This window comes from Mobula hypostoma, chromosome 21 (genome assembly GCF_963921235.1).
Source record: "Mobula hypostoma chromosome 21, sMobHyp1.1, whole genome shotgun sequence".
NCBI classification, from domain to species: Eukaryota; Metazoa; Chordata; class Chondrichthyes; order Myliobatiformes; family Myliobatidae; genus Mobula; species Mobula hypostoma.
In genome coordinates this window covers 49859568-49883832 of record NC_086117.1, presented here as the reverse complement: position 1 = coordinate 49883832, position 24265 = coordinate 49859568, and the positions used below count along the sequence as shown (strand labels likewise).

The 24265-nt window shown below is 38.6% G+C and overlaps 1 protein-coding gene across 6 annotated transcripts in view; it reads left to right on the top strand.

The window, feature by feature from the left end:
• The window catches only part of LOC134359998 (histone-lysine N-methyltransferase EHMT1-like), a 202045-nt gene that overhangs the window by 45656 nt on the left and 132124 nt on the right, over positions 1-24265 (top strand). For all 6 annotated transcript variants that reach the window (XM_063073967.1, XM_063073969.1, XM_063073965.1 and 3 more), the window contains 2 exons: positions 11074-11158; positions 16127-16740. In XM_063073967.1, the coding sequence (XP_062930037.1) occupies positions 11083-11158; positions 16127-16740 (690 nt within the window). In that variant the 5' untranslated portion in view covers positions 11074-11082. The remainder of the gene's footprint in view (positions 1-11073; positions 11159-16126; positions 16741-24265) is intronic.

Below are 24265 nucleotides of genomic sequence, written 5' to 3'. Positions count from 1 at the left end.
CTAATTATGAAAGACAGTGCATGGATATAAATGTTGTGGAGCAAATGAACAAAATTTCTTTTGACACATTTTTATAAATGAGGGCTGATCACGTCTAAAGAATCTCATGCGTTGACACGTTCAATAATTGGTTTATTACCACTGCATTTCACTGAGATGCTAACAAAATCTTGGCTGGTGGATTTTCTTATCAAATGCAAAAGAATGTTGGATTCAAAATTATTTCATTGTTTTTAATAAATGATAAAAGGCTGTGATCGTGATGTAACAGTACTGTCTGGGCTGCAGTGCTTTCAACAATGTGCATTAGACTGTATTGGTATTTTAGAATGGAGAACATTATTCTTTTGTCCTTCTTTGTCTTAATTTATGAATGCATAGTAGTGTTGTATGTTTACAACCTATATATTTATGTGTGACCATATGATAACACCAGTTTTCCTCCCTTAATGTTATTTTCGATTGCTCTAATGCACCTTACGTGGTTTCAGGGGTGCTTGTTCTTCGTAATCATTGTTCATTTCAATTTTTTGAAATTAAATACTTGTAAGATTTTTGGAAAATGGGAGAACTGTAGGAAATCTAGCTGGAAGATTGTATTTACTTGAATTATTTGAAAATCTGTGTGTTGCATAAATGGGAAAATGTGTCAATGTCATTTGTTTAAGGCAATGTATTTTAAAAACGTGTGTATGTTTCGCACAAGGATTAAGATTAAGTATAGGATTAAGATTCTTCCTCCTCCCCCCCCCCCCCACAAAATGTTGTCATGGATTGGAATCTTTTGCCTTATATCTGCAATCTGGATTTGGATAAACCGTAACAGTTCTTCACATTTCTGCCTTATTTATAAACTGTGCAATATTTTTAAGACCAACCATATCAGAAGTTGATGTAAATTTTAGGGTTAGTACAGAGGTATCATTTTGCTGTCTTTTAATGACTCACTGGAGTATTGTTCCAATTAATTATTGGGCTAATTGCAGTTTATTGGGGAAATAGGCATAGATGAAATATATTTTGATTAACTATTAATAATGTGGTCTATATGTTAAAAATTAAATCCCTGTAACTTCTGGTGATTCAGTCATGCCATCTTTTCAAAAGTCTTTTGCCACTCTAAATTTCAGCACTTTCTCATTTATTTTATTTTATTTTAAAGCTAGTGACTTTATTTAAACTCTTGTTGCTCTCAACTCCATTGGTTTAATTTATAATTATGACTAGGAGTGCTGGGAGTGTGAATCTCAGAACTGAACTAGATTTTGACTTGCATCCATATGAAAACCTGGATCCTAAGCTGATTTTTGTCCTCCCTGGCCCATAGGTACTGGGAGGACATTTGTAAAAACCAGCTGCTGCCATTGGCTGAAAATCACAACTGAAGTTCTCTATGATTCTGCTTAAAAAGTAATTGAGTATGACAAGGTCTTTATTGTAATTACATAAATTTGTTGCACCTTGAATGCCTTTTGTCCGATTTATTGTATGGTAGAATTCGAGAGAGGAATGATATTCAGATTGCATTTTCTTGAGGTTGTCTTCATATAAAATGGCTGAAGGTCCCAATATTTTAAAAATATATATATAGTGCATAGTTTAAATGGGAAGTGGCCTTCAAGTACTTATTAAATGAGTGGCACTTGGATAGACTAAGAATCTTCATGAAATATTACAAAACACAGGTCATAGTGTGCTTCTGTGTTTGAGATATGAAACACTGGATAACATGATGTTGATTTCCCTTGTTATTTGATCCTGTTTTTGTTTGAGAGCAATAAACTTATTTTGAAAAGACCTGATTTGTTTTTGTGCAGACTATGGTTTTGCTTCATCCATTTGTTCTTTATTGTTTTGAAGAGTCTTCCTATGGCTGAAATGCTGTCATTATTTTATACATGGATATTTCTAAAGAAGCTTTTTATTGATATATGCAATTTATTTCAGGTAAGGTACATAATCTGTAAAACATTCCTTTTTACAGTTCAATTGTACAGTACCCAGCACTGAGCTAGTGTAGAATTAATGCACTTACACTTAGCTTTAAAATTCATAAGCAATGCCGGCAACATTTGGAATTTGTGAGTGGTTAAAGTCTTTTTTTGTGTTTTAATTTTATATTGAATGACTATTTGGCTTGACAATCTAAAATCAATAAAGTATCATGGCAGTTCCTTCCATTGAATTATATTTTGGTCATTTTAAAAATAGATTTATTAAATTATAATGAGTTCTGAACATTTTAATGAAACAAATTATTTGGAGATGTGTGAATTATATTTTATTTTTTAAAATCCCATAAGATGGATTAGTTAAATAAGGTTTCTGGAATAAGCATTTTATCAATCTTTAATGGCTAATGTTTAGAGGCTGGGTGTATTTATTCTTTTCTTTTGTATCATTCTTATGGATCTGGGATTGCGCATTTGTCACTGAAATCTTAAATTTGTAAGGTAGCTTTGCTGCTTTATACCTGGAGAAGTTACCTAGTATGTCTTGTATGTATTTTTTTATTATTATGAACTGTTTAGAATTGACATAAAGAAAAAATGTATTTTGTTTGCAGCATCCCGCTTTTGCAGTTCTGAAGCAAAGATCAATCTGTGCATTGCATTTTCCTTAATATGACTAGTTTCATGAACTTCATGAGACTGTGGAGCATTCTAGCCCAAGAAGTGTGGGATAGTCAGTCACAAAATGGCAGATAATCGAGCCTGCAAGGAAACATGTTATGAAATGGTTGAAACTGCAATGAAGAACCTACATTGAGCATGCTCAGATTATTGAATTATAGCCTATAGGGGGAGACGAAGAGTTGAAGCAGAAAACTGTCTTCAGCCGCAAGTAGGGTTTACAAATGCTAGTCTTTGTCCAAAGAAAGGCATCAGAATGACCTGTAGAGCATCTGTGCAGGTAATTACTGCCTGCTGCTTGTGCTCTAACACTTTGAGCTTTCAAATTGGACAATAATATGCACAGGTGGTTTGTACTAAAATTACTCTTGTCCTAAATTTAAAAATGAAAAACATTCAGTACTTTGAAGTCAGGTTGAATAAATGTATAAAGTAACTTTTTGATGGAAAGACTTTATACGTCTTAATGTTAAATCTACATTTAAATGATTGTGTTGCTCCACGTTAGATTGATGCAACATTGATGACTTTTTTCCTTCAAGAAGTTTTGAGAATAGAATAAGCCTCTTTTGTTTGAGATAACAGTAGATACTTGTGGATTCCCAAGACCTATTTGGAGAGACACTAGGGACTAAGCAGATCTGTGATTTTAAAAAGAAATACAGCAAGTATGTTTGCACCTAGTTTCATAAATAATGTAACAATTGCTAACCCAATAAATTATCAAGGTACTGTATGTCTCTTGATAGAATATTTTGTCTTGTAATACATTTTCCTCAAATCCTGAGTTGCAAACATTGATGGGGCATTGTTTACCTCATGGTTGAAATTGCACGATTCCAAAATCTTGCAGTGATTCATGATGTGATGGGTGACTTATATTGGTTGTCAGGTGACACCATCTTTCTAGATTAAATTAAAATTTAAACTCATTACATTGTTGGATCTGGAAGATGGCATATTTATTTTTTTATGATTTAATAAAAAGAAGCATGTTGTTTGCAATGTGGACTTAGAAGAAACCTGATCAGACCCCTCAATTGTCTTTCTGTGATTGTTTTTTGCTGTGAACAATTGAAGTAGGTCAACTTGCAAAATGCTGTTTTTAATTTTTGAGAGTTTATCATGTTTCTGGATCTTTTCTAGTTTCCAAACACATGGTCTTATTTTAAGTATGTTTGCTAGATAGAGGAGAATAACTGATTTGATAGTCATTTTGTTGAGAACCCATTTTGAATGTAGTTTAAATTTACAGAAGTGTCACGGGAGCATAGGAGTTTTATATAATACTAGCAAACGATGTCAGAAATTTACACAGAAAATTGCATCCAAGGCTTTTTGTACTTGTGTTAATTTACAAATGGCACAACAATAAGCTTGTTCAACCATTAAATTTTGAAGGTGTCACAGTAACTTGTACTTCAGGTAATAAAACTGTCCACTGTTTAACTTTCATGCTTAAATCTTCAATAAATGAGCAATCTTGTGCGTGGCATAAACAGCAATTCTTCATAATTAGCATTCTTGTGATTTCTATTCTGGAGTATAGGGCAATCTCTTGGGTATATTCACTGAATCAGTTAAAAATATTTTGAGTAAGTTGGTAATTTAGCTGCAGTTACAGTATCCAGTTGACTATAAGCATTTCAGTGTGGATGCCATTATCTTCCTATGTTAGGTTTGCAGATCTTAGTGCACGAATGCCTTTTTTTCTTGTAGTGTTGAAGGAGCCTTGTAATGTAACTGCAGTTCTTTTATAATATGTTCTTCGTCGTATATATGCCACAATTTGAGAAACTAAAGCCTGAGAGGAACATGAGAGGAATTTCACTGATGTACTAGCATTGTGGATTAGGGAAGGTTTTAGGAAGGAGAAAGGTGATGTCACATTCAGAGGAATAAGATGTTAAAGTGTAGTGACTTAGTGGAATTGGAGTAAAGGCTGAGGAAATACTAGAAGGAGCTAGCCATGGCTACTGCAGCTCCCCACAGTGCAATGTGTCAGTAACAATGTCTTGCAGAAGAAGAGTGCAGCAGTGCTGCACTCTGAGACTTTCACTCACATGTCCTTGGGCTGGAGAGGGCGAGGCAAAGGGAGGGACTTCACACTGATGTCATGTATAAATCTTATTGTCCTACTGTAATGAGTGACTTAAAATAGAAATTTGTTTCTTGCATAGTTAGTGTTTATTTTTTTAACCTATATTCTGTAAGAGTGGAATTGTATTCTGTATCTCAAATTTTGGATTGGTGATTTCTAAATTCTGCAAAGGCAAATTTCCATACCCCAAGCAGCCACTGGTGGTTGCCAGTAATTAACCTCTTTGCATTCATAAAAATACCCATCAGCCATTGCACACTGCTTCCTCCCAGTGAGACATCAGTCCTCTTTGTGGGCAGTGTAGTGGAGAGTGAAGAAGGATGTCTACATTACAGCAGGATCTAAGGTGGAACTTAAGTTGGATAAGTATGAAGTGACACATTTTCAGGAAGTTAACCATGTAGAAATGCACAGTGAATGGTAGGCCCTTGGGGAGTATCAGCTAGTAGTTGTAGAAAAGATTCACAAAAATAATGCTGGGGTAGTTGAGTTACCAAGAAAGACTGGATAGGCTGGTAATGATTTCCCTGTCGTGAAGGAGGCTAAGGGATGACCTTATGCAGTTTATAGAGGTTTGTAAACCTCTTATGAATGGATGCAGTCTTCTGTAGGGAGGGGAGTCAGAATTAGAGGATACAGTTTTAAGGTGAGAAGGGAAGAAACACTCAAAGGAGACCAGAGGATAACTTTTTCACATGGTGAATATAAGGAACTAGCTGCCAGATAAAATGGTAGATAATTAATATCAGGTTTATTATCACTGACATGTTGTGACATGTTGTTTTGTGGCAGTTGTACAGTGCATTACATAAAAATTACTATAAATTGCAATAAGAAATGTATATAAAAATAGTGGTGCAAAAAGAGAGCAAAATAGTTAGCTGGGGTTCATGGAACATTCAGCCGTCTGATGGCAAAGGAGAAGAAACTTCACAAATATACCCAAGAAGTTTAGAAGTTTGAGGAGATTATGGTTTGAACACTGAGCTGTAATTAGTCAGCATCCTGACATGGTATTATTGTTGTCCAGGTGGTCCAAGGCCAAGTGCAGAGCATCTTCTGTAGACCCGTTGAGGCGATACAATTACAATGTTTAAAAGGCATTTATTCAGGCATGTACCTTTAGAGCAGGGGTCACCAACCTTTTTCATGTCATGGACTCCTACCATTAACCCAGCTTTAGAGGGACATGGGCCAAATGCAGACCAGTGAGATTAGCTCAGCCATGCACCTTGGCGTGGTTGAATTGAGCCATAGGCCATGTTTCCATGCTGCATAACTCTGTGACTAATGTTGGTGAAAACTCGTTTGGTTTAATAACTGAATCTGATTTTTATGCACTTTTGTCTATTTTTATCAACCTGTTATATGCCCTCTTGCTTTCACACTTTCTTTTGATTATTCTTCCTAATTTTTCAGTTGCAAAGTTTAATTAAAAGTCCCCTTGTGCTCATGCCCCAGTTGTTATATAAGAACAACATAAGATATCACAGCACAGGTTCTTATGGCACATCATTTAATACATTCCAGCAATTCAGAGAATTATATCTACTCTTAACATCTTACATTTGTCCCCCAACGATCTCTCTATCCACACTGCTATTTTTCAAAGGTGGAATATTTCATTAAGGCAAGAATAATTTTTTTTTGTGAGTCATTTGTGATAAAGATGTTATCTAAATGCAAGTTTTGTTTCTTTTTGTTTTAATATTCAGAAATATTTTAACATTTTAGGAAATAATTTCTGAAAATTACATTGTGTTTTTCTTTTGAGAAGGTTATTCTTAATTAAGAATAACCACTTAACCAAGCTCATGTTTTTCTAAGACCCTAATTTTTTTCCCGTCTCACTTGACAAGACAGGAGTGTTAAAGAAGAATTGAAATGGTATTAGTTGGATTTAATTTTCTCCACCGTCCTATTGGACAGGGCTGCATGTGCCTTAATCTTTGACTTAAGTGTTTTCCAGATTGTTTTACAAAACTTCCATTCTTGTCTTTGCCATCCTTCTTTCTGACTTCAGTTTGTTCTGAATGTTCAACATCTTGTCATATAACTTATTTCCATTAATATCACATGATATATTACTGAAACTAATTGTATTTTGCTTGTATTCTGTGTGGCATTACAAAATATTAAATAAGGGTCACCATTTTCTATTAAGTTAAGTTTTGTTTTCATCTGTAAGCAGTCTTTTATGTATTTGTGCTAATTTCCATATGGTTTGACCAGCAGTCTTATTTCATATTCTTATACTTCCTAATTTCAAATTTGTCTTTGTTTTCTGTAGTTTTATAATTTTAACAGTAAGCAAATTATCCTTGCTAGAATTTTATGCAAGGCCTTCCTTTATAGAAGCTGTAAAGATTTAATGGGAGGATAATATTTCGAGCAACACTGGGAAGCATTGAAAAAGCAGCTGAAGATGGAATACATGTATCATTATCCTGAAAGGTGGGGGAAAGGGCAATGGCGGGGGGGAATACTGGAGATGTGAAGTCAAAGCAGTAAATGTTGAATAATCTTAGGTTGGGTAGCATCTGTGAAGAGAGAAGTAAAATTAACATTGCAGGTTGAAGATGCCAGGACACAAGTGAAACAAGTTAATTTTAAATTGCAGAAAAGGTATGGAAAGATGGCTAGGACAAAGTAATTATCTCTGTTGGGTGAACCCAGTGGTGAAGCCATCTGGTTGATAGGTTAATGAAGAAAATGAGAGCGAGGAACGAAGGAACATTAATTCATGAAGGAGGCAGCAGAGTCTGCTAATGTAGTTAAGGCAGATAAAATACATAATAATAAAAAACTAAAATATGAAATGTATATTAAATTTTAAAATTAAGTAATACAATAAGAGAGCAAAAATGTGAGGTGGTGTACATGGGTTCATTGTCCATTCAGTATTCATTGAACATAGTACAGCACAGGAGCAGGTCCTTCAGCCCATGCATTTTTGCTGAACAGGATGCAAAATTAAATTAATCCCTTCTGCCTACATATGATCCATGTCCCTCCATTCATGGCATATTCATATACCGATATAACATCCACTGCTGCATCTGCTTCTGCCACCTGCTTCTGCTTCTGTTCGAGGGGATGCACCCTTATATAAGAAAGGTCTGTTATATTAAAAAAACTGCCCTGTACATCTCTAAAATCTCTGCCCCTCTGCCAAGTTAAAGCTATGCCCTCTAGCACTTGACATTTATAACCTTGGAAAAATATTCATCTGCTTTAAGGTGATAAATCTATGGGGATTTTGTTCTTTCTGGCAAGCATTTGAGGAACTGTACCATGAAGAAAGTATCTTATGTAAGTTCAGGTTTGTTTTATGATACAAACAGAGATTTTTTCAATAATTACGGATTGTTCAGAGTAGAATAATGAAAAATGGGCTGTTAGAGTACTGGCGTAGAAGGGTAACAAGGACAGATGATGAGTTCATCAATGACTGAGCTGACCATGTTTGGAGTCATGTGATTCAATAAAAGTAAAAGTTCAATGTCGAAGTAGTGGAAGGAATATGTGCTGCCATCACCAAAGTTACAAATAGTCTGGTTGAATTTCGGATGGATGGGAAGGTATGTCATGGAGTTGATTGCTGGGGAGCAGAGTTCTGGATGATGGAAAGACATTATCAATTCAAGGTAAGTAATATCGTGTAGTAGCTCTTACAAAGCTCTGCTGTGCTATCCCTAATTAGTCCCTGCCTTTCTAAATAAATATAAATCCTGTCACTTAGAATTTTCACAAATAATTTCCCTACTTCCAATATAAGGCTCCCAGCCTACAGTAACCTGGCTTATCCCAGCTGCCTTTCTGAAATTAAGGAAATCTTCTAGTCTTCATGTACTTTGCTCTTCACTAATGAAGGTGCAAAAATCTTCATTATGGCCCTAGCAATCTCTTCACTGTCTTTTGTCACCCAAATTTCCTTAATTTTGTCATCTTCTTCTCACCCTTACTGGAACATGTGATCTCTGAACTTGGTAACTCTTTAAGACTCTGAATTATCAAATGTTTATTTTGTTAGCATCTGCTCCCAATGCACCATTGTCAGGTCATCTTGTGCTATTGAATTTGAGAAAGGCTGATTTAAGATCGTAATTTGTGGGCCTGTGTCCTTTTCTGGACCAGCCTTGAAACTTACAGAGCAGAGATAATAAATTTTCTTTGAACTTTGAACTTAAAAATACAATAATTAAAGTGCATAATGTCATCATATACAATAGTAAGATTCATTTTCTTGTGAGCATACTCAATAAGTCCAATAACCATTATAGAATGAATGAAAGACAACACCAACAGGGCAAACAATCTGTGTGCAAAAGACAGCAAGCTACAAATATAAAAAGACATAGAAAAGGAAATAATAATAATAATAAATAAGCAATAAATACTGAGAATATAAGATGAAGAGTCCTTGAAAGTGAGTCCATAGGTTGTTGGAACAGTTCAGTGGTGGGACAAGTGAAGTTGAATGAAGAGGTTGTTGTTGTGGCACCACTCAACCAAATTTTCAATCTCCCTTCTATATGCTGATTCATCACCTCCTTTGATTTGGCCTACTGTGGTTTTGTCGGCAAACTTAAATATGGAATTGGAGCTTTGCTTAGTCATACAGTCATAAGTGGAAAGCAAGTAGAGCAGGGGGCTAAGCACATAGCCTTGTGATGCATCTGTGCTGTTGGAAATTGTGGAGAGGATGTTGCTAATGTGAACTGACTGGGGTCTGCAAGTGAAGAAATCCAGGATCCAGTTGCACAAGGAGGTATTGAGGCCAAGGTCTTGGAGCTTACTGAATAGTTTTGAGGGGATGATAGTATTGAATGCCGAGCTGTAATCAATAAAGAGCATCCTGATGTATGCACCTTTGCTGTCCAGATGTTCCGGGGTTGAGTGAAGGGCAATGAAATGGTATCTGCTATGGACCTGTAGTGACGGTAGGCAAATTTGAGCAGATCCCAGTCACTTCTCAGGCAGGAGTTGATACATTTCATCACCAGCCCCTCAAAACACTTCATCGCTAGCTCCTCAAAACATTTCATCATTGCGATGTAAGTGCTGCTGGATGATAGTCCTTGAGGTTGATTACCACATCCTTCTTGGGCACCGGTATACTTGAAGCAGGTAGGTATCTCAGACTGCCAAAGTGAGAGGTTAAAGATCTTGGTCAATACTCCAGCCAGTTTCATTACCTACTGTTTCAGTTACTTGGATAAGATGGAGTACAGTACCACCTTCATCTGTTTCATGAGTGCATTTAACAAATCAAAGTCCCTTGCACTAAAATAATTCCAGCTAATGTTTGGAAAATTTTGATTCCTCGCCACTAACCACTTCTCTCTCACACCTTTGAGATTTGTTTACATGTATATTCCTCCTAATTCCTGCATACAGTTGTGAGTTCTGTAGTTTAACTGCAGCAATGTGATCACCCTTATCTTATTTAGTTCTACTGTGGGATACTGTCTTTGGATAGTACTGTGATGGTCTCCCTAATCAGCAGTGTGACTTCCTCTTGCATAGCCCTCTCATTTGAAACCAGTTTTCTAGGTTGCAATAATATTGTAATTTGTGCTTTATCACTCTACTTGATATGATAGTAGAGCAGGATTGAGGGCCTACTGTCTTGTTTCTGACATTCTTATTTCAGTATTTTTTTAAACCACTATTACAGAACTTTCCTGCCATTATCACTGGGGTCATGACTTTTTCTATCGGCCACGATAAATAGTGTGGGTTACATTTCAAGTAATAGACTTGTAGCAACCTGAATTACAAAAAAACTACTGAAAATGGTGAATTAGTCCCTAGATCTGAACTTCTAAAGTATTGCACTAAATTTTGATGAGTTTTTTTGTTTTCAAGCTGCAAATCTTCTTTTGAGATAATTTTGTATTGTATACCAAGATATTATGCCAGTCCAACAAATCTGCTGAGTAGAATATTTGCATCTCACGAATACAAAGATACATTGAGAATACATCCACATATTCCTTCTGTGTGAGTTCCTGTGTATCGTTCTATCCTATTTGTTTTATTCTGTTAATGGTAATCCACTAACTTGGACAAAGTTAAGTGAACGTATTTGTAGTTTAGGAAGGTGTTACAACTGGCTGCTTGAACGGTGATCTCAAAATAAATAATTTCATCAGCAAGCTGATATTGAACTCCTTTGGCAAAAGCTCAGGAAATGCTTGTTTACGTTAATGACGTTACATTTTCTACAGATTGTATGTACTTGATCTAAATATAAAAAAATACAGGAATAAAAACCTGTAAATTCATTTCTGCAGTAAATATACGTGTTGTTCCATATACATATTTGTTTTTCAGTCTGCAGGCATGACTGGGGCAGACACAGCCGTAGAAGATGGGAAACGGGAAGTAGCAAAGGAATCATCCACTACTGAAGACAAAGGTGAATAAATATGCTGGCTCAGACTAGAGGCTTTGCGGTTTTTTGAATATTTTGTACAAACATTCAAGTTGATAATTAACAGATTGAATGTTACTTTAATTGAAACACAGTTTGAAATTAAGTCGATGATTAAAGAATATGGATTACTTAACTGTTTTGTCAATTTGATAGACTTGACACTCTGTAAAAGCTATTCCATTCTGAACTTTCCTCAAGTAATCATGAGTTCCATTTCTGCTCAGCAATGCAGTTTAGGATCTTGCTCTTACAGTGTACTGTCTCCTTGCATTTGCCCTACTGAGATGCAGCACCTCACGTTTATCTGGGTTAAACTCCATTTGCCGTTTCTCAGCCCATATCTGCAACTGATCTATATAGTGCTGTATTCTTGGCCAGTTTTCTACACTCCATAACTCTACCAGTTGTGGTATCATTCACAAATTTACTAACCCAGCTACCTACATTTTCATCTGGTCATTTATATACATTACAAACGGTGGAAGTCCCAGCACAGATCCTTGTGGAACTCCACTAATTTCAGACCTCCTGCTGAAAAAGCCCCTTTGACCACTACCCTCTGTCTTCTGTATGCAAACCAGTTCTGATTTAAAGAACCAACTCGCTGTGGATCACATCCATCTTAATCTTCTGGATTAGTCTCCCATGAGGGTCTTTGTCAAATGCCTTACTAAAATCCATGTAGACAGCATCCACTGCCCAACCCTCATCAATGTCTCTTGTTATCTGTTCAAAAACTCAAATTAAGTTGGTAAGGCACCACCTGCCACACAGAAGGCCATCATGGGTTTCCAAATGCTCATATATCCTATTCTTAAGAATTTTCTCCAGCAATTTCCCTACAACTGACATGGACTCACTGGTCTGTAGTTCCCAGGATTTCCCTTGTTCCCTCCTTAAATAGAGATGCAACATTAGCCACTCACCAGTCCTTTGGGACCTTGCTTGTGGCTACAGAGGACACAAAGCTACTGGTCAAAGGCCCAGCAATTTTGTCTCTTGCCTCCTTCAATGACCTGGGGTATATCCCATCAGACCTGTGGGGGGTCCATCTTGATGCTCATTAGGAGGCCCAACACTTCCTCCTCCTTGACCTTTACCCTAATGTACTTATAAGCTCAGCGTTGATCTCCTGGTCCTCCATACCCTTTTCCTAAGTACTGAAGCAAAGTGTTCATTAAGTACCTCACTCACATTCTCTGTATCCAAGCAAATGTCCCCCCCCCCCCCCGCTTACCCGCTTACCTTGAGTGGTCCCACCCTCTTCCCTAGTTATCCTCTTATTTTTGATGTATGCATAGAACGCCTTGGGATTCACCTTAATCCTACTTGCCAAAAACTTTTCATGGTCCCTCCTGGCTTTCCTAATTCCCTTCTTCAGTTCTTTTCTGGCTTCTTTATATTCCTCATGTGCTTTGTTTGATCCTGACTTCCAAAGCTTTACATACTGTACGTTTCCTTTTTTTCCTTCTTGACTAAATTCATCATCCCTCTGGACCTCCAAGGGTCTCTTATCTTTTCATCCCTGTTCTTCCTTTTAACAGGCATACCTTTCCTGTACTGTGTGCAATTGATCGTTAAATATCCTCCACATGTCTGATGTGGACTTGCCAGAGAAAAGGTGATCCCAATTAACACTTCATAATTCCTGCCTAATGCCCTCATAATTTGCCCTACTCCAATTTAAAACTCTCCCACAAGGACTATACATATACTTATCTGAAAGATAAGGAGTTATGGTCACTATTCCCTAACTCTTCACCCACTGAAAGGTCAGTCACCTGGCCAGGTTCATTACCCAACACAGGTCTAGTATGGTACTTATATGGTATTGTACTTATAGGTTTCTTAAATACATATACTTAACAAATTCAGCCCATTTAAACCCATTATGCTAAACAAGGTCCCAATTTATATTAGTGAAGTTGAAATCCCCCACATGGCATCAATTTTTACACATTTCCTTAATCTGATTATATATCTGTCTTGGTGGCTATTAAGGGGTCTGTAATACAATTCCATCTGCGTGATTGCACCCTTACCGTTCCTGAGTTCCACCCAAATTGACTCATTGCCTGACCCCTCCATTACGACTTCTCTTAGTGCAGCTGTGATACTGTTCCTGAACAGTAGTGGAACTCTACCCCCTCTTTTACTTCCTTCTATATCTTCTAAAACTTTGAAAACCTGGTTCATTTATCACTCATTCCTGTCCCTCTATCAACCTAGTCTCAGTAATGGCTACAACTCTGTAGTTCCATATACTGACCCATGCTCCAAGTTCATCTCCCTTACCCATAATACTTTAGCATTAAAATACATACACACTCTTAAAATACCCAACGCATCGTTCCTGTTATTATCGATTTTGCCTTTCAATATTTATCTTACAAATCCTTTTGGTTTGACCCTTCCTTTACTGACCTGATGCTCCCGAGTAGCATTAGCAAACCTCCAGGATATTGGTTCCCTCCAGTTCAGGTGCAACCCATCCCTCTTGTACAGGTCACCTCTTCCCCAGAAAAGGTTCCAATGACCCAAGAACTTGAAACCCTGTCCATCTCTGCAGCCACCACATTCCTATCTGGACTGGCCTATGGCACAGGGAGTAATCTGAATATTACAATCTTGGAGGTCTCACTCTTCAGCCTCTTTTAAAATTCTATATACTCACGGTGTAGGACCTATTCCCCTTTTTCTGCCTATGTCATTGGTGCCAATATGCACAACAACCTCTGGCTATTGCTCTTTCCCTTTGAGAATATCGTGCAGCTGCTCCAATACATCATTGACCCTAGCACCCAGGAGGCAACACATCAACTGGTCTCTCTATTTTGGCCATAGAATCAACTTTCTGTCCCCCTAACCATCAAGTCCCCTTTCACTACTGCACTCCCTGACTTCCCCTTTTCTGTTGAGACTCAGAGCTGGCCACAGTGCCACCAGCCTGGCAGCTGCTCCCGTGATCTGATGGGTCATCCCCCCAGCAGTATCTAAAGGGACATACTTGTTGCTGAGGGAAATGGCCGTAGGTGAACCTTGCACTGACATAATTTCCTAAACCTTTCTTTTCCTGGTGGTCACCCGTCTGCTGTCTGAAGCCTATATTTTGGATTTTACACTGTATGTGTTTTCCACACTAAGGCTGTTTACAAGAAGGAGATGAGCAGACTCTATTTTGTACTGAAGCTGAGATCCTTCAATGTGTGCAGCAAGATGTTGGAGATCTTTTGCCAGTATGCTGTAGCGAGTGCAGTTTTCTTTGCAGCTTTACGTTGGGGAGGCAGCATTGGTGCTGGTAATGCAAAAAGACTTAAATAAACTCATCAAAAAGGCTGGATCCAAATTTGGCTACAACCTGGACTTAGTGTAGTTAGTGGTAGAGAGGAAAATTCACTAAACAAATTATTATCCATTATGGACAATCTGGCACATCCTCTCCATGATCTACCGAATAAGCAGCGGAGCACCCTTTCGAACAGACTCACTTATTTCCACTGTCACAAGAATCATTACTGAAAATCTTTCCTACCAAATGCAATAAGCATATGCAACAGTTCATCTCCGTGCAACAGGAGAACACTCATCATAGTACAATAGATTATTATTATTATCTGTTTTATTATTTTGTACATTATTGCACATTGGTGCATTATTATTGTGTATATTCTGTACTTTATTAGTTAAGTCTGTACACTAAAATGCTGCTGTGACGAAAGGGCTTCCCTCTCGAGATCAATAAAATACTTATTATTATTATTATTTCTTCAAAAGTTTTGTCTATAATATCTTTAGCCTCCTGAATAATCCTGAATACATCCACCTCCAGCTCCAGCTCCTTGACCCGGTCAGTCAGACGCTGAATTTAGGTACACTTCCTGCAGATGTAGTCATTGGGGAAACCTTCAGGTGTCCTGAATTCCCACATCTGACAGGAGGAACAATCCATCCTGATGACTCTATACCACCAAAAAGAAAAAGGCTTGCCTCTTCTTCACACTCTATCACTGGTACATTCAAGCAGTGGGTGCTGCAATACCCTCCTTTTATTTGCAGCTGAAGTTAGGCCTCTTACGCTGAAACTTTTTGTGTCTGTGCAGCCTTGTCCTTATCTGCTCCTTTTATCCTCTCTCTCTCACTCTCGCTCTCACTCTCTCACTCCCCCCACAAATCTGCTATCTTCCTGCAAGGTCAAAATTTAGAATTATTAGCTCCAAAAATTTGTACAGTGCCACAGAATAGTACTGCATGGGAACAAGCTTTTCAAGAACCCTGAAATCATTAAATTAGTAATCAAATACCCAAGTAAACTAATCCCTTCTGTCAAAACAATGTCCATATCCTTCGTGTGCCTATCTAAGAACCTCTTGAACACCCTTGTTGTATTTGCCTCCACTGCCATCCCAGGCAGTGCATTCTGGCACTAACCACCTTCTGTGTAAAACAAAAAACTTTGCCCTACACATCTCCTTTGAACTTATCCCCTATTGCCTTAAATGTTTGCCGTTGTATTGTAAGTGTCCATTGTATTGGAGGTTTCAACCCTGGGGAAAAAGATACTTGCTGTCTAGTCTAAACCTTTCAATTTTATAAACCTCTATCAGATCTCCCCTCAGCCTCTGTTGCTCTAGAGAAACCAGCCCAGTTTTGTCCAAACTCTCCTTGGAGCATATGTTGTCTAATCTAGGCAGTATCCTAGTAAACTACATCTGTACCCTCTCCAAAACCTTCATGTCCTTCCTATAATGGGGTGGCCAGAGTGGAATGTAATATGTAGTCTACAATCCATAATTCAGCTTTAAGGTTCCCAGACCTGAAATATTAACTGTTTCTTTTTCCACAGATGCTGCCTGACCTCTTGATTTTTAAAAAATTTTAGTTCCTTTTGATTTTCATTTACAATTTTTGTGAGATTGGGAAGTAATGAAGCTGTTGTGTCCTCTTCTACAGGAAGTGACCTCACAGCTGCTAATTTGAGTGTCACCGAAGCGCCACTGGAAATTTGTGAGATGTTTGCAGATGGTGAAACTAATGGTTCTTGTGGAGAGAGTGAAGAAGCATCTTCAACAATAAATCATCAAATGTCAATTAAAAACACTCAGGATACTGTGAAAACTACATTGCAGGATTTAAATGAACTGAAACAGATCAATGAAAATGGAATAATAGAAGACAGTAAGACAGTTAAAGCAACTAGTCATATGAATTCAGATGATTTGACACTAGCATCTGTGACCGGAAGTAATGGATTTGTTTTAAATAATAAACCCTTATCACAAGTACAGACTGGGTCTCCTCCCTTAATTGGACATGCTGCCAAAACACTTCCTTCATCTCCCAGCAAGGCTGGGGGAATTAACAAAGTAAAAACCTTAAGTTCAGTGTTAGCTGCTGAAGTTCTGCAAAATCAAGCCATGAAACCGCTTACTCTGGCATCAGCCAAATCAGGAGAAGAAAACCTCGAAGAAAATACATCTCAGGCTAAAATATTCTCACAAGGCCTCAATACTGAGGTCAAGGTTCATAGAGCAAGGAAGACACTGCCCAGGCTCAATCCAAATCAGGTAAGAAACTTCACCTTCAAAAGTTATACTTTTCTGCACATACCCTCTTGAAGTTGCTTAAGTTACTCAGGATTAACAACAGTAATAATGAAGAAATTGTTTACTTTGACATTTTGTTTTGGAAAAGAATCTAACTATACATTATGCACATATCTGAAGCCAAGGAATCCTCAGTAAGATTTATCTTGATATCATTTTAGTAAATTTTAAAATTAAACTATGAGCCTCCATAAATTCTGTTAACCAAAAATAAAAGTTGGTGTGTGGAGCAGTTCTAAACTGTATTGATGGCTATGTGGATAAATAATGTTAACAAAAATTGAGGACATTTGAGTTGCTTTGATTCAGATTTGTACAGCACAGAATTGGGTCCTTTGGTCTACCACATCCTTACCAAACCTTTTGCCCACTAGTCCATTTGGACGCATTAGAACCTTGTCCTTTTATACCTTACATATGGGCCTAAATATCTCAAACATGGTGATTGCGTCTGACTCCACCATCTCCTCTGCAGCCAGTTCCAAATGATGACTCTCTAAGTGGGGAAAATAAAACAACCACTTAAAACTTTCCTCTGACCTTAAACCTGTGGCCTCTAGTTTTTGATTCCTCTACTGAGAAAAATAACTCTGGATCTTATCTTGCATCCCTTGGCTGCCTCCTCTCTAGGGTAAACAAAGGCAGCCTATTCAGTCTCTTCTTCCCATAGCTAAAGTCTACCAATCCAAGCAACATCCTCATCTATTTCTTCTGTATTCTTTCCAGTGCAATCCAATGCTTTCTGTAGTATATTGAGCACACAATAATACTTCCAGCTGCTGTGTAATTAGTGTTTTGTGGCATAAAATTCACCTTACAGCTTTAGAGGGAGCAGCTAAAATCAGATGTATCAGTATTACGTTTGAGTAAAGGTAACTACAGAGGCATATAAAATGGAGCTGAACACATTTTATTGGAAGGGGACCCTGACAGAGATGATGGTGGAGCAGCAGTGACAAGAGTTTCTGGAAGTAATTTGGAAACTGCAGGATCCTTTCATCCCAAAGAAGAAGAAACATTCTAAAGCTGGGATGAGGCAACCATAACTGAAAAGGGAAGACAAAGACAGTGCAAGTTCAAATGTCATTCAACCATACATGAATACCCATGAATATTACCAAACGAAATAGTGTTCCTCCAGGGCCAAGGTGCCAAACTGCCATCAGTCATACATAGCTTAAGGCACATATAGCACATATAAGATAACAGTAAACATACAGTTGCACAAAAAAATATAGTGCAAGTCCCTGAGTGTCATGTCCTGTAGAGACTGATGGTGCAGGATATGTAGAGTAAAAGAGAAGCAAGAGTGAACAATGAACCGCTGGAAAATGATGCTGGAGAGTTATTGATAGGGAGCAAAGAAATTGCACACAAACTGAATAAGTAGTTTGCGATAGTTTTTACTGTGAAAGATATCAGCAATGTGCCATCAATTTAAGAGAAGAGGCAGAACTGAATGTAGTTGCTATTACTAAGGAGAAGGTAGCTGAAAAGTCTGAAGATGGATAAGTGACCTGGACTGGTTGGACTTCACCCCAGAGTTTTGGAAAAGGTTGTGAAAGCGTAAATCATATTTCTTAGAATCACTTGAGTCAGGAATGGTTACAGAGGACTGGAAAAATTAAAAATGTCACTCTTTCAGAAGGAAGGGAGGGAGGCAAAAGACAGGAAATTTTAGACCGGACTTCAGCTGTTGGTAAAATTTTAGAGTCCATTATTAAAGACGAAGTTTTTCAGTACTTTAAGCACATGAAGTCAGCATGGTCGCCTTAAAAAACCATGGTTCCACTAATCCTGATATTATGTTAATGATCTGGATGACAGAACTGATGCCTTTGTGCCAAGTTTGCAGATGATTAAAAGATCGGTTGGTGGGGTGTGGGTGGTGTATCAGGTAGATTTGAGGAAGCAGGGATTCTGCAGAAGGACTTCGACAGGTTGGGAGTATGGGTGCAGAAATGGCAGATGGAATACTGTGTAAGGAAATGGATAGTCATGCACTTTGCTAGAAATAAAAGGCATAGACTATTTCTCAGTGGGGAGAGAATTCAGAAATTCGAGATGCGAAAGGACTTTGGAGTCCTAATGCAGGGTTCTATTTAGGTTAACTTGGATGTTAAATTGGTAGTAGGGAAGGTAAAAGAGATATAAATATCCATTTTGAGAGGACTCTAGTGTAAAAGCAAGGATGTAAAACTGAGGCTTTGTAAGGCATCGATCAGACCACATTTGGGGTATTGTGAGCAGCCTTTGGGCCCATATCTAAGGATGGATGTGCTGGTGTTGGAGAGATTCCAGAGGATCCCACAGATAAGTGGGTTAACGTGAGGAGCCTTTGATGACTCTGGTCTATTCTCATTGAAGCCTACTGAATGCAAGAAGTATTTTAGGAAAGGCAGATGAGCTCAGGGCATAGATCAACACCTGGAATTATGATATTGTAGCCAGATTGACAAGTCAGTATTCTAGGATTCCGTTGTTTTAGACTTGACCGAGTGGGAGAGGTGGTGGTACTAGTCAGGGAAAATCAGGGCAGATTGGAGAACTCGTCTAGTAAGGCACTGTGTGGAATTGAGTAATAAGAAAGGTCTGACCACGTTAATGGGACTATATTACAGACAACCCAACAGACTGAGGTTGCAGACTGTTGTAAGAAACATAAGTTTGATACAGTAGGTGACACCAAGATTGGGGGAGTAGTGGACAGTGAGGATCACTATTGTGGCTTGCAGAAGAATCTGGATCAGCCAGGAAAATCGGCTGAAAAATGGCAGATGGAATTTAATGTAAGCTGGTGCGAGGTGTTGCACTTCGGTAAGACCAACCAGGGTAGGTCTTACGCAATGAATGACAGGGCACTGAGAAGTGTGGTGGAATGAAGGGATCTGAAAATAAAGGTTCATAATTCATTGAAAGTGGTGTCACAGATAGATAGGGTCACAAAGAAAGCTTTTGGCACGCTGGTTGTCATAAATCAATTGAGTATAGGAGTTGGGATGTTATCTTCTATAAACATTGCTGAGTATTGTGTGCAATTTTGGTCATCCACCTACAGGAAAGATGTAAATACAGTTGAAAGAGTACAGAGAAAATTTATAAGGATGTTGCCAGACCTGCGTTATAAGGAAAGATTGAATAGGTTAGGTCTTTATTTCTTGGAATGTAGAAGATTGAGAGGAGATCTGGTAGAAGTATGCAAAATTGAGGGGTATAGATAGGGTAAATGCAAGCAGCCTTTTTCCACTGAGGTTGGGTGGGACTACAACCAGAGGTCATGGGTTAAGGGTGAAAGGTGAAAAGTTTATGGGGAATATGAGGGGAAACTTCTTCACTCAGAGGGTCATGATGTGGAAAGAGCTGCCAGTGCAAGTGGTGCATGCAAGCTTGATTTCAGTGTTTTAGGAGAAGCTTGGAAAGTTACATGGATGATGGGGTATGGTGAGTATGGTCCTGGTGCAGGTCGATGGGAGCAGACAGTTTAAGTGGTTTGGCACGGATTGGGTGGGGTGAAGGGTCTCTTTCTGTGCTCTACTTTTCTAGACTCTATGAATATTGAAGGGCGTGGATAGAATGGACATGGAGAAGATGTTTCCATTTGTGGGGGCACAGCCTCAGAATAGAAGGATTCTCCTTTAGAAAAGATAAGGAGGTATAAGTAATGCTATCGCTATAGGATAGTGAATGTGAAGAATTCATTGCTGCAGATGGCTATGGAGACTGAGTCATTTGGTATATTTAAAGTGCTGGTTGATAGATTCTTGGTTAGTGTAGGTGTCAAAGATTGTGGGGAAAAGGCACTATAACGGGCTTGAGAGGGAAAAATAAATCAGTCATGATTGAATGGCAAAGCAGGGTTGCTGAGCTAATTCTGCTCCCATGTTTTATGGTTTGCAGATCCCTGGCTTATCCCTGCTGCACTTATTAAATAATGGAACAGCATTTGCTAATCTTCAGTCTTCTGGCACTTTAATTGTAGTTAATGATCATTTGCAGAATTCTCTTGTCAGAGCCCCAGCAAACTCCTCCTTTGTTTCCCCATTACAGCCTGGGACAGATGTTCAGTCTCGAGGAGTTATCAACACTTTTGTGTGTGTCCATGGCATGCAAGTGATTCTTAATGACCTCCACAAAATTATCCATCTACAAGAACACAAGAACATGGGAGCAGTCATAGGGCACCTCTGCTCTGTCCCACAATTTGATAGATGCATGGTTGAGTCATGCAGGCTTGAATCCCTCAGATGCCAGTTACACATACATAATCCTCAGGTGTTTAATCTTTCACATTTATCTTCACCCTTAAGTATACAGGTCCACAATCCCTTATCCGAAATTCTAAAATCTAAAAAGCTCTGAAAACTGAAGTTTTTTTTGCCAACAGCTGACGCCACTCAGGTGTGACGTGGCAGCACTAGCAGAGGCCGCCAGATGTCAGTTGTGGCTCAGCGCTCGTACTGGTTACACATGCATTTGCTGTTTGCTGATATTTTGTGTTCATTGTTGGCTTTGTGTTTAATTTCACTGTGAAAATGTCAAAAAGAGCTGCAGATACCCCTATGGGTAACAATGAGAAAAAGAGAAGGAAGCATCTATCATTATCCATAATGCAGAAAGTGGAGTTATTGCAGAAGCTTGATCGTGGTGTGTCTGTGCGCGTCTTACTGAAGAATATGGTTTTGGAACTACCATTGTATATGATTTAAAGAAACAGAAAGACAAGTTACTGAAGTTTTATAGTGACAGTGACGTTCTACATTTATTCCAATAAGTCATTTACCATGTGTTTGATTCAGTTCGTTTGAAGCTGTATATTTTTATGTTTTATTGAATGTTTTTTTCTTATCATTATTCTCTAAACAATACAGTATAACAACTATTTACATAGTATTTACATTATATTAGGTATTATAAGTAATCTAGAGATGATTTAAAGTATACGGGAGGATGTGCATAGGTCCAGAGCTCCGCTGGGTCCTAAGGTCCACCTGTGCTGAGACAGGTTAAATAGGGGACTTGAGCATATGTGTTTTTTCGTATCCGCGGGGGGGGGTCCTGGAACCAATAAGGAGGGATTCTGAAATCCGAAAAAATCTGAATTCCGAAATGCAACTGGCCCCAAGGATTTCGAATAAGGGATTGTGGGACCTGTATCTCTATGTACTCAGTATCTTCAGTGAATATAGATGGAAAATATTCATTTAGGTCCACGTCCATATTGCATGGCTGCACCCAAATCCAAGCATTTACCCATGCTTTCTCTTACTCTCCTTTTGCTCCTGATATAATTAAGTCTTCATATTGTCATCTTACTTGGCAGTGATGGTAGTGCCCAGGACCTTCGTCCTGGGACTACCATGCCACCATAAAGGACACCTTCAAGAGGTGGTGCTTCAAGAAAGTGACATCCATCATTAAGGATATGCACCTTGTCTAGTTTAATCAAGTGCTTCCTTTAGAATGGTGTGTAGAACTGCATACGGTACTCTGTACTGTCCAATTAATACTTCGTTCAATTGTAACTTGAGTCATTGAGTCAATGTTCTCAAACAACACCTTATATTCCATCTGGGTAGCCTCCAACCTGATGGCATGAACATTGACTTCTCAAACTTCCGCTAATGCCCCACCTCCCCCTCGTACCCCATCCGTTATTTATTTATATACACACATTCTTTTTTTCTCTCTCCTTTTTCTCCCTCTGTCTCTCTCACTATACCCCTTGCCCATCCTCTGGGTTCCCCCCCCCCCCTTTCTCCCTGGGCCTCCTGTCCCATGATCCTCTCATATTCCTTTTGCCAATCAATTGTCCAGCTCTTCGCTCCATCCCTCCCCCTCCTGTCTTCTCCTATCATTTTGGATCTCCCCCTCCCCCTCCCACTTTCAAATCTCTTACTAGCTCTTCTTTCAGTTAGTTCTGACGAAGGGTCTCGGCCAGAAACATCGACTGTACCTCTTCCTGGAGATGCTGCCTGGCCTGCTGCGTTCACCAGCAACTTTGATGTGTGAGTTAGGTTCTATTTGTCATTTCTTTGCCCATTTCCTGTTGTAGTCTTAGGCATCTACCTTCACTTTCCACTGTGCCATCGATTTTGGAGTCACCTGCAAACCTACAAATGATGCCAACTACATTTTCATCTAAATCAATATATGACATTCCTCTACGTTATTTTTTCCTTTATATTTTTCTCTTTATCTGCTATACTGCTGTTTCGCTTCCTGGACTCCAGGCAAATTAATTATTTGAAATTGCCTTGAATAATGTGAGAAGGTCTCCCTGTTGGATATCAGTCCTGTCCTGTTAGGACTATTCATTTCTCTCTCTATGGAGCCAAGTCTGTGAACTGCTCTGGCAGCTACCATCTCTGCAACTTTCGTGGCATTTTTGCCCCACTAATATAATGAACTGAGATTGAGGCTTGGGCCTACTCTGGCTGCTCTGGGTAGCGGATCTAAAGACTCAGCCTGTGGTTCGGAATGCTGTCGTTTGCTTTTATTGTTTGCATGATTCATGTGTGTTTTTCTTCCCTCTTTCAGCACAGTGGTTACGGTCTTTTTTTAAAATTGTTCTTCGGATTTCTTGCTTTATGGCTGCTCGTAAGCAAACAAAACTCAAGGTGTAAATAATTTATGCATTCTTTGATAATAAATGTATTTTGAATCTAGGGTGCAATATTTCCTCCTTGTACAGGGCACCCCTACCCCACAAGCTATTTCAATTATCTAAATATCCAAAGCCCACTATCCTGCACTAGCTTCCCCACAGCACTGCTTGCTTAGAGTTTTCCCTTAACCGCTATGCAACAGTGCTAACTCTGGCGCCACAAATTTGTCTTCTGTTGCTGCCATCCCTCCTAACAGTTAGCAGTTGTATGTCGAATTCTTTTATTTCTTCTATCACTGAAACGTAACATGAAGTAATTCTGAATTGTGGCTCTGCATTTTAACCTGTCTAAACTTCTTAAACTCGCTTTACAGGACCACATTACTCTTTTTATCTGTGTCTTCAATGCTATCAACTTCTATGTCCTCTGGCTGTTCTCCCACCACCTTCAAAAAATTCTGTACCGGATCCAAGATATTTCTGACTTCAGCACCTGGGAGATAATAGACAATTCTGGAGTCTTACTGTTGGCCACAGAAGCACCTGTTTGTTCCACTTATGAATCCTCTACCTCTACTGCTTACTTAGTTTATTCCCCATACCAGCTGTGTAGCAGTGCCAAACGTCGTGCCATATATGTGTTATTTGTTGGTTCCATCCCTCTTGACAGTATCCAGAATGGTATGCCTGCTTGAGAGGACAAATAACCACAAGGGACGCAACATTTTTGGAAATGCTGGTAGTTTTACACTAAGCTGCTTGTGTTGTTGCCGATAATAAAGTAAAATAACTAAAGGTAACTGGACCCAGAACATGTGCTGTCTTACAACTCAAACAATTTATAATGACCAATTAATGTATCATCTTTGGACTTTGAGAGGA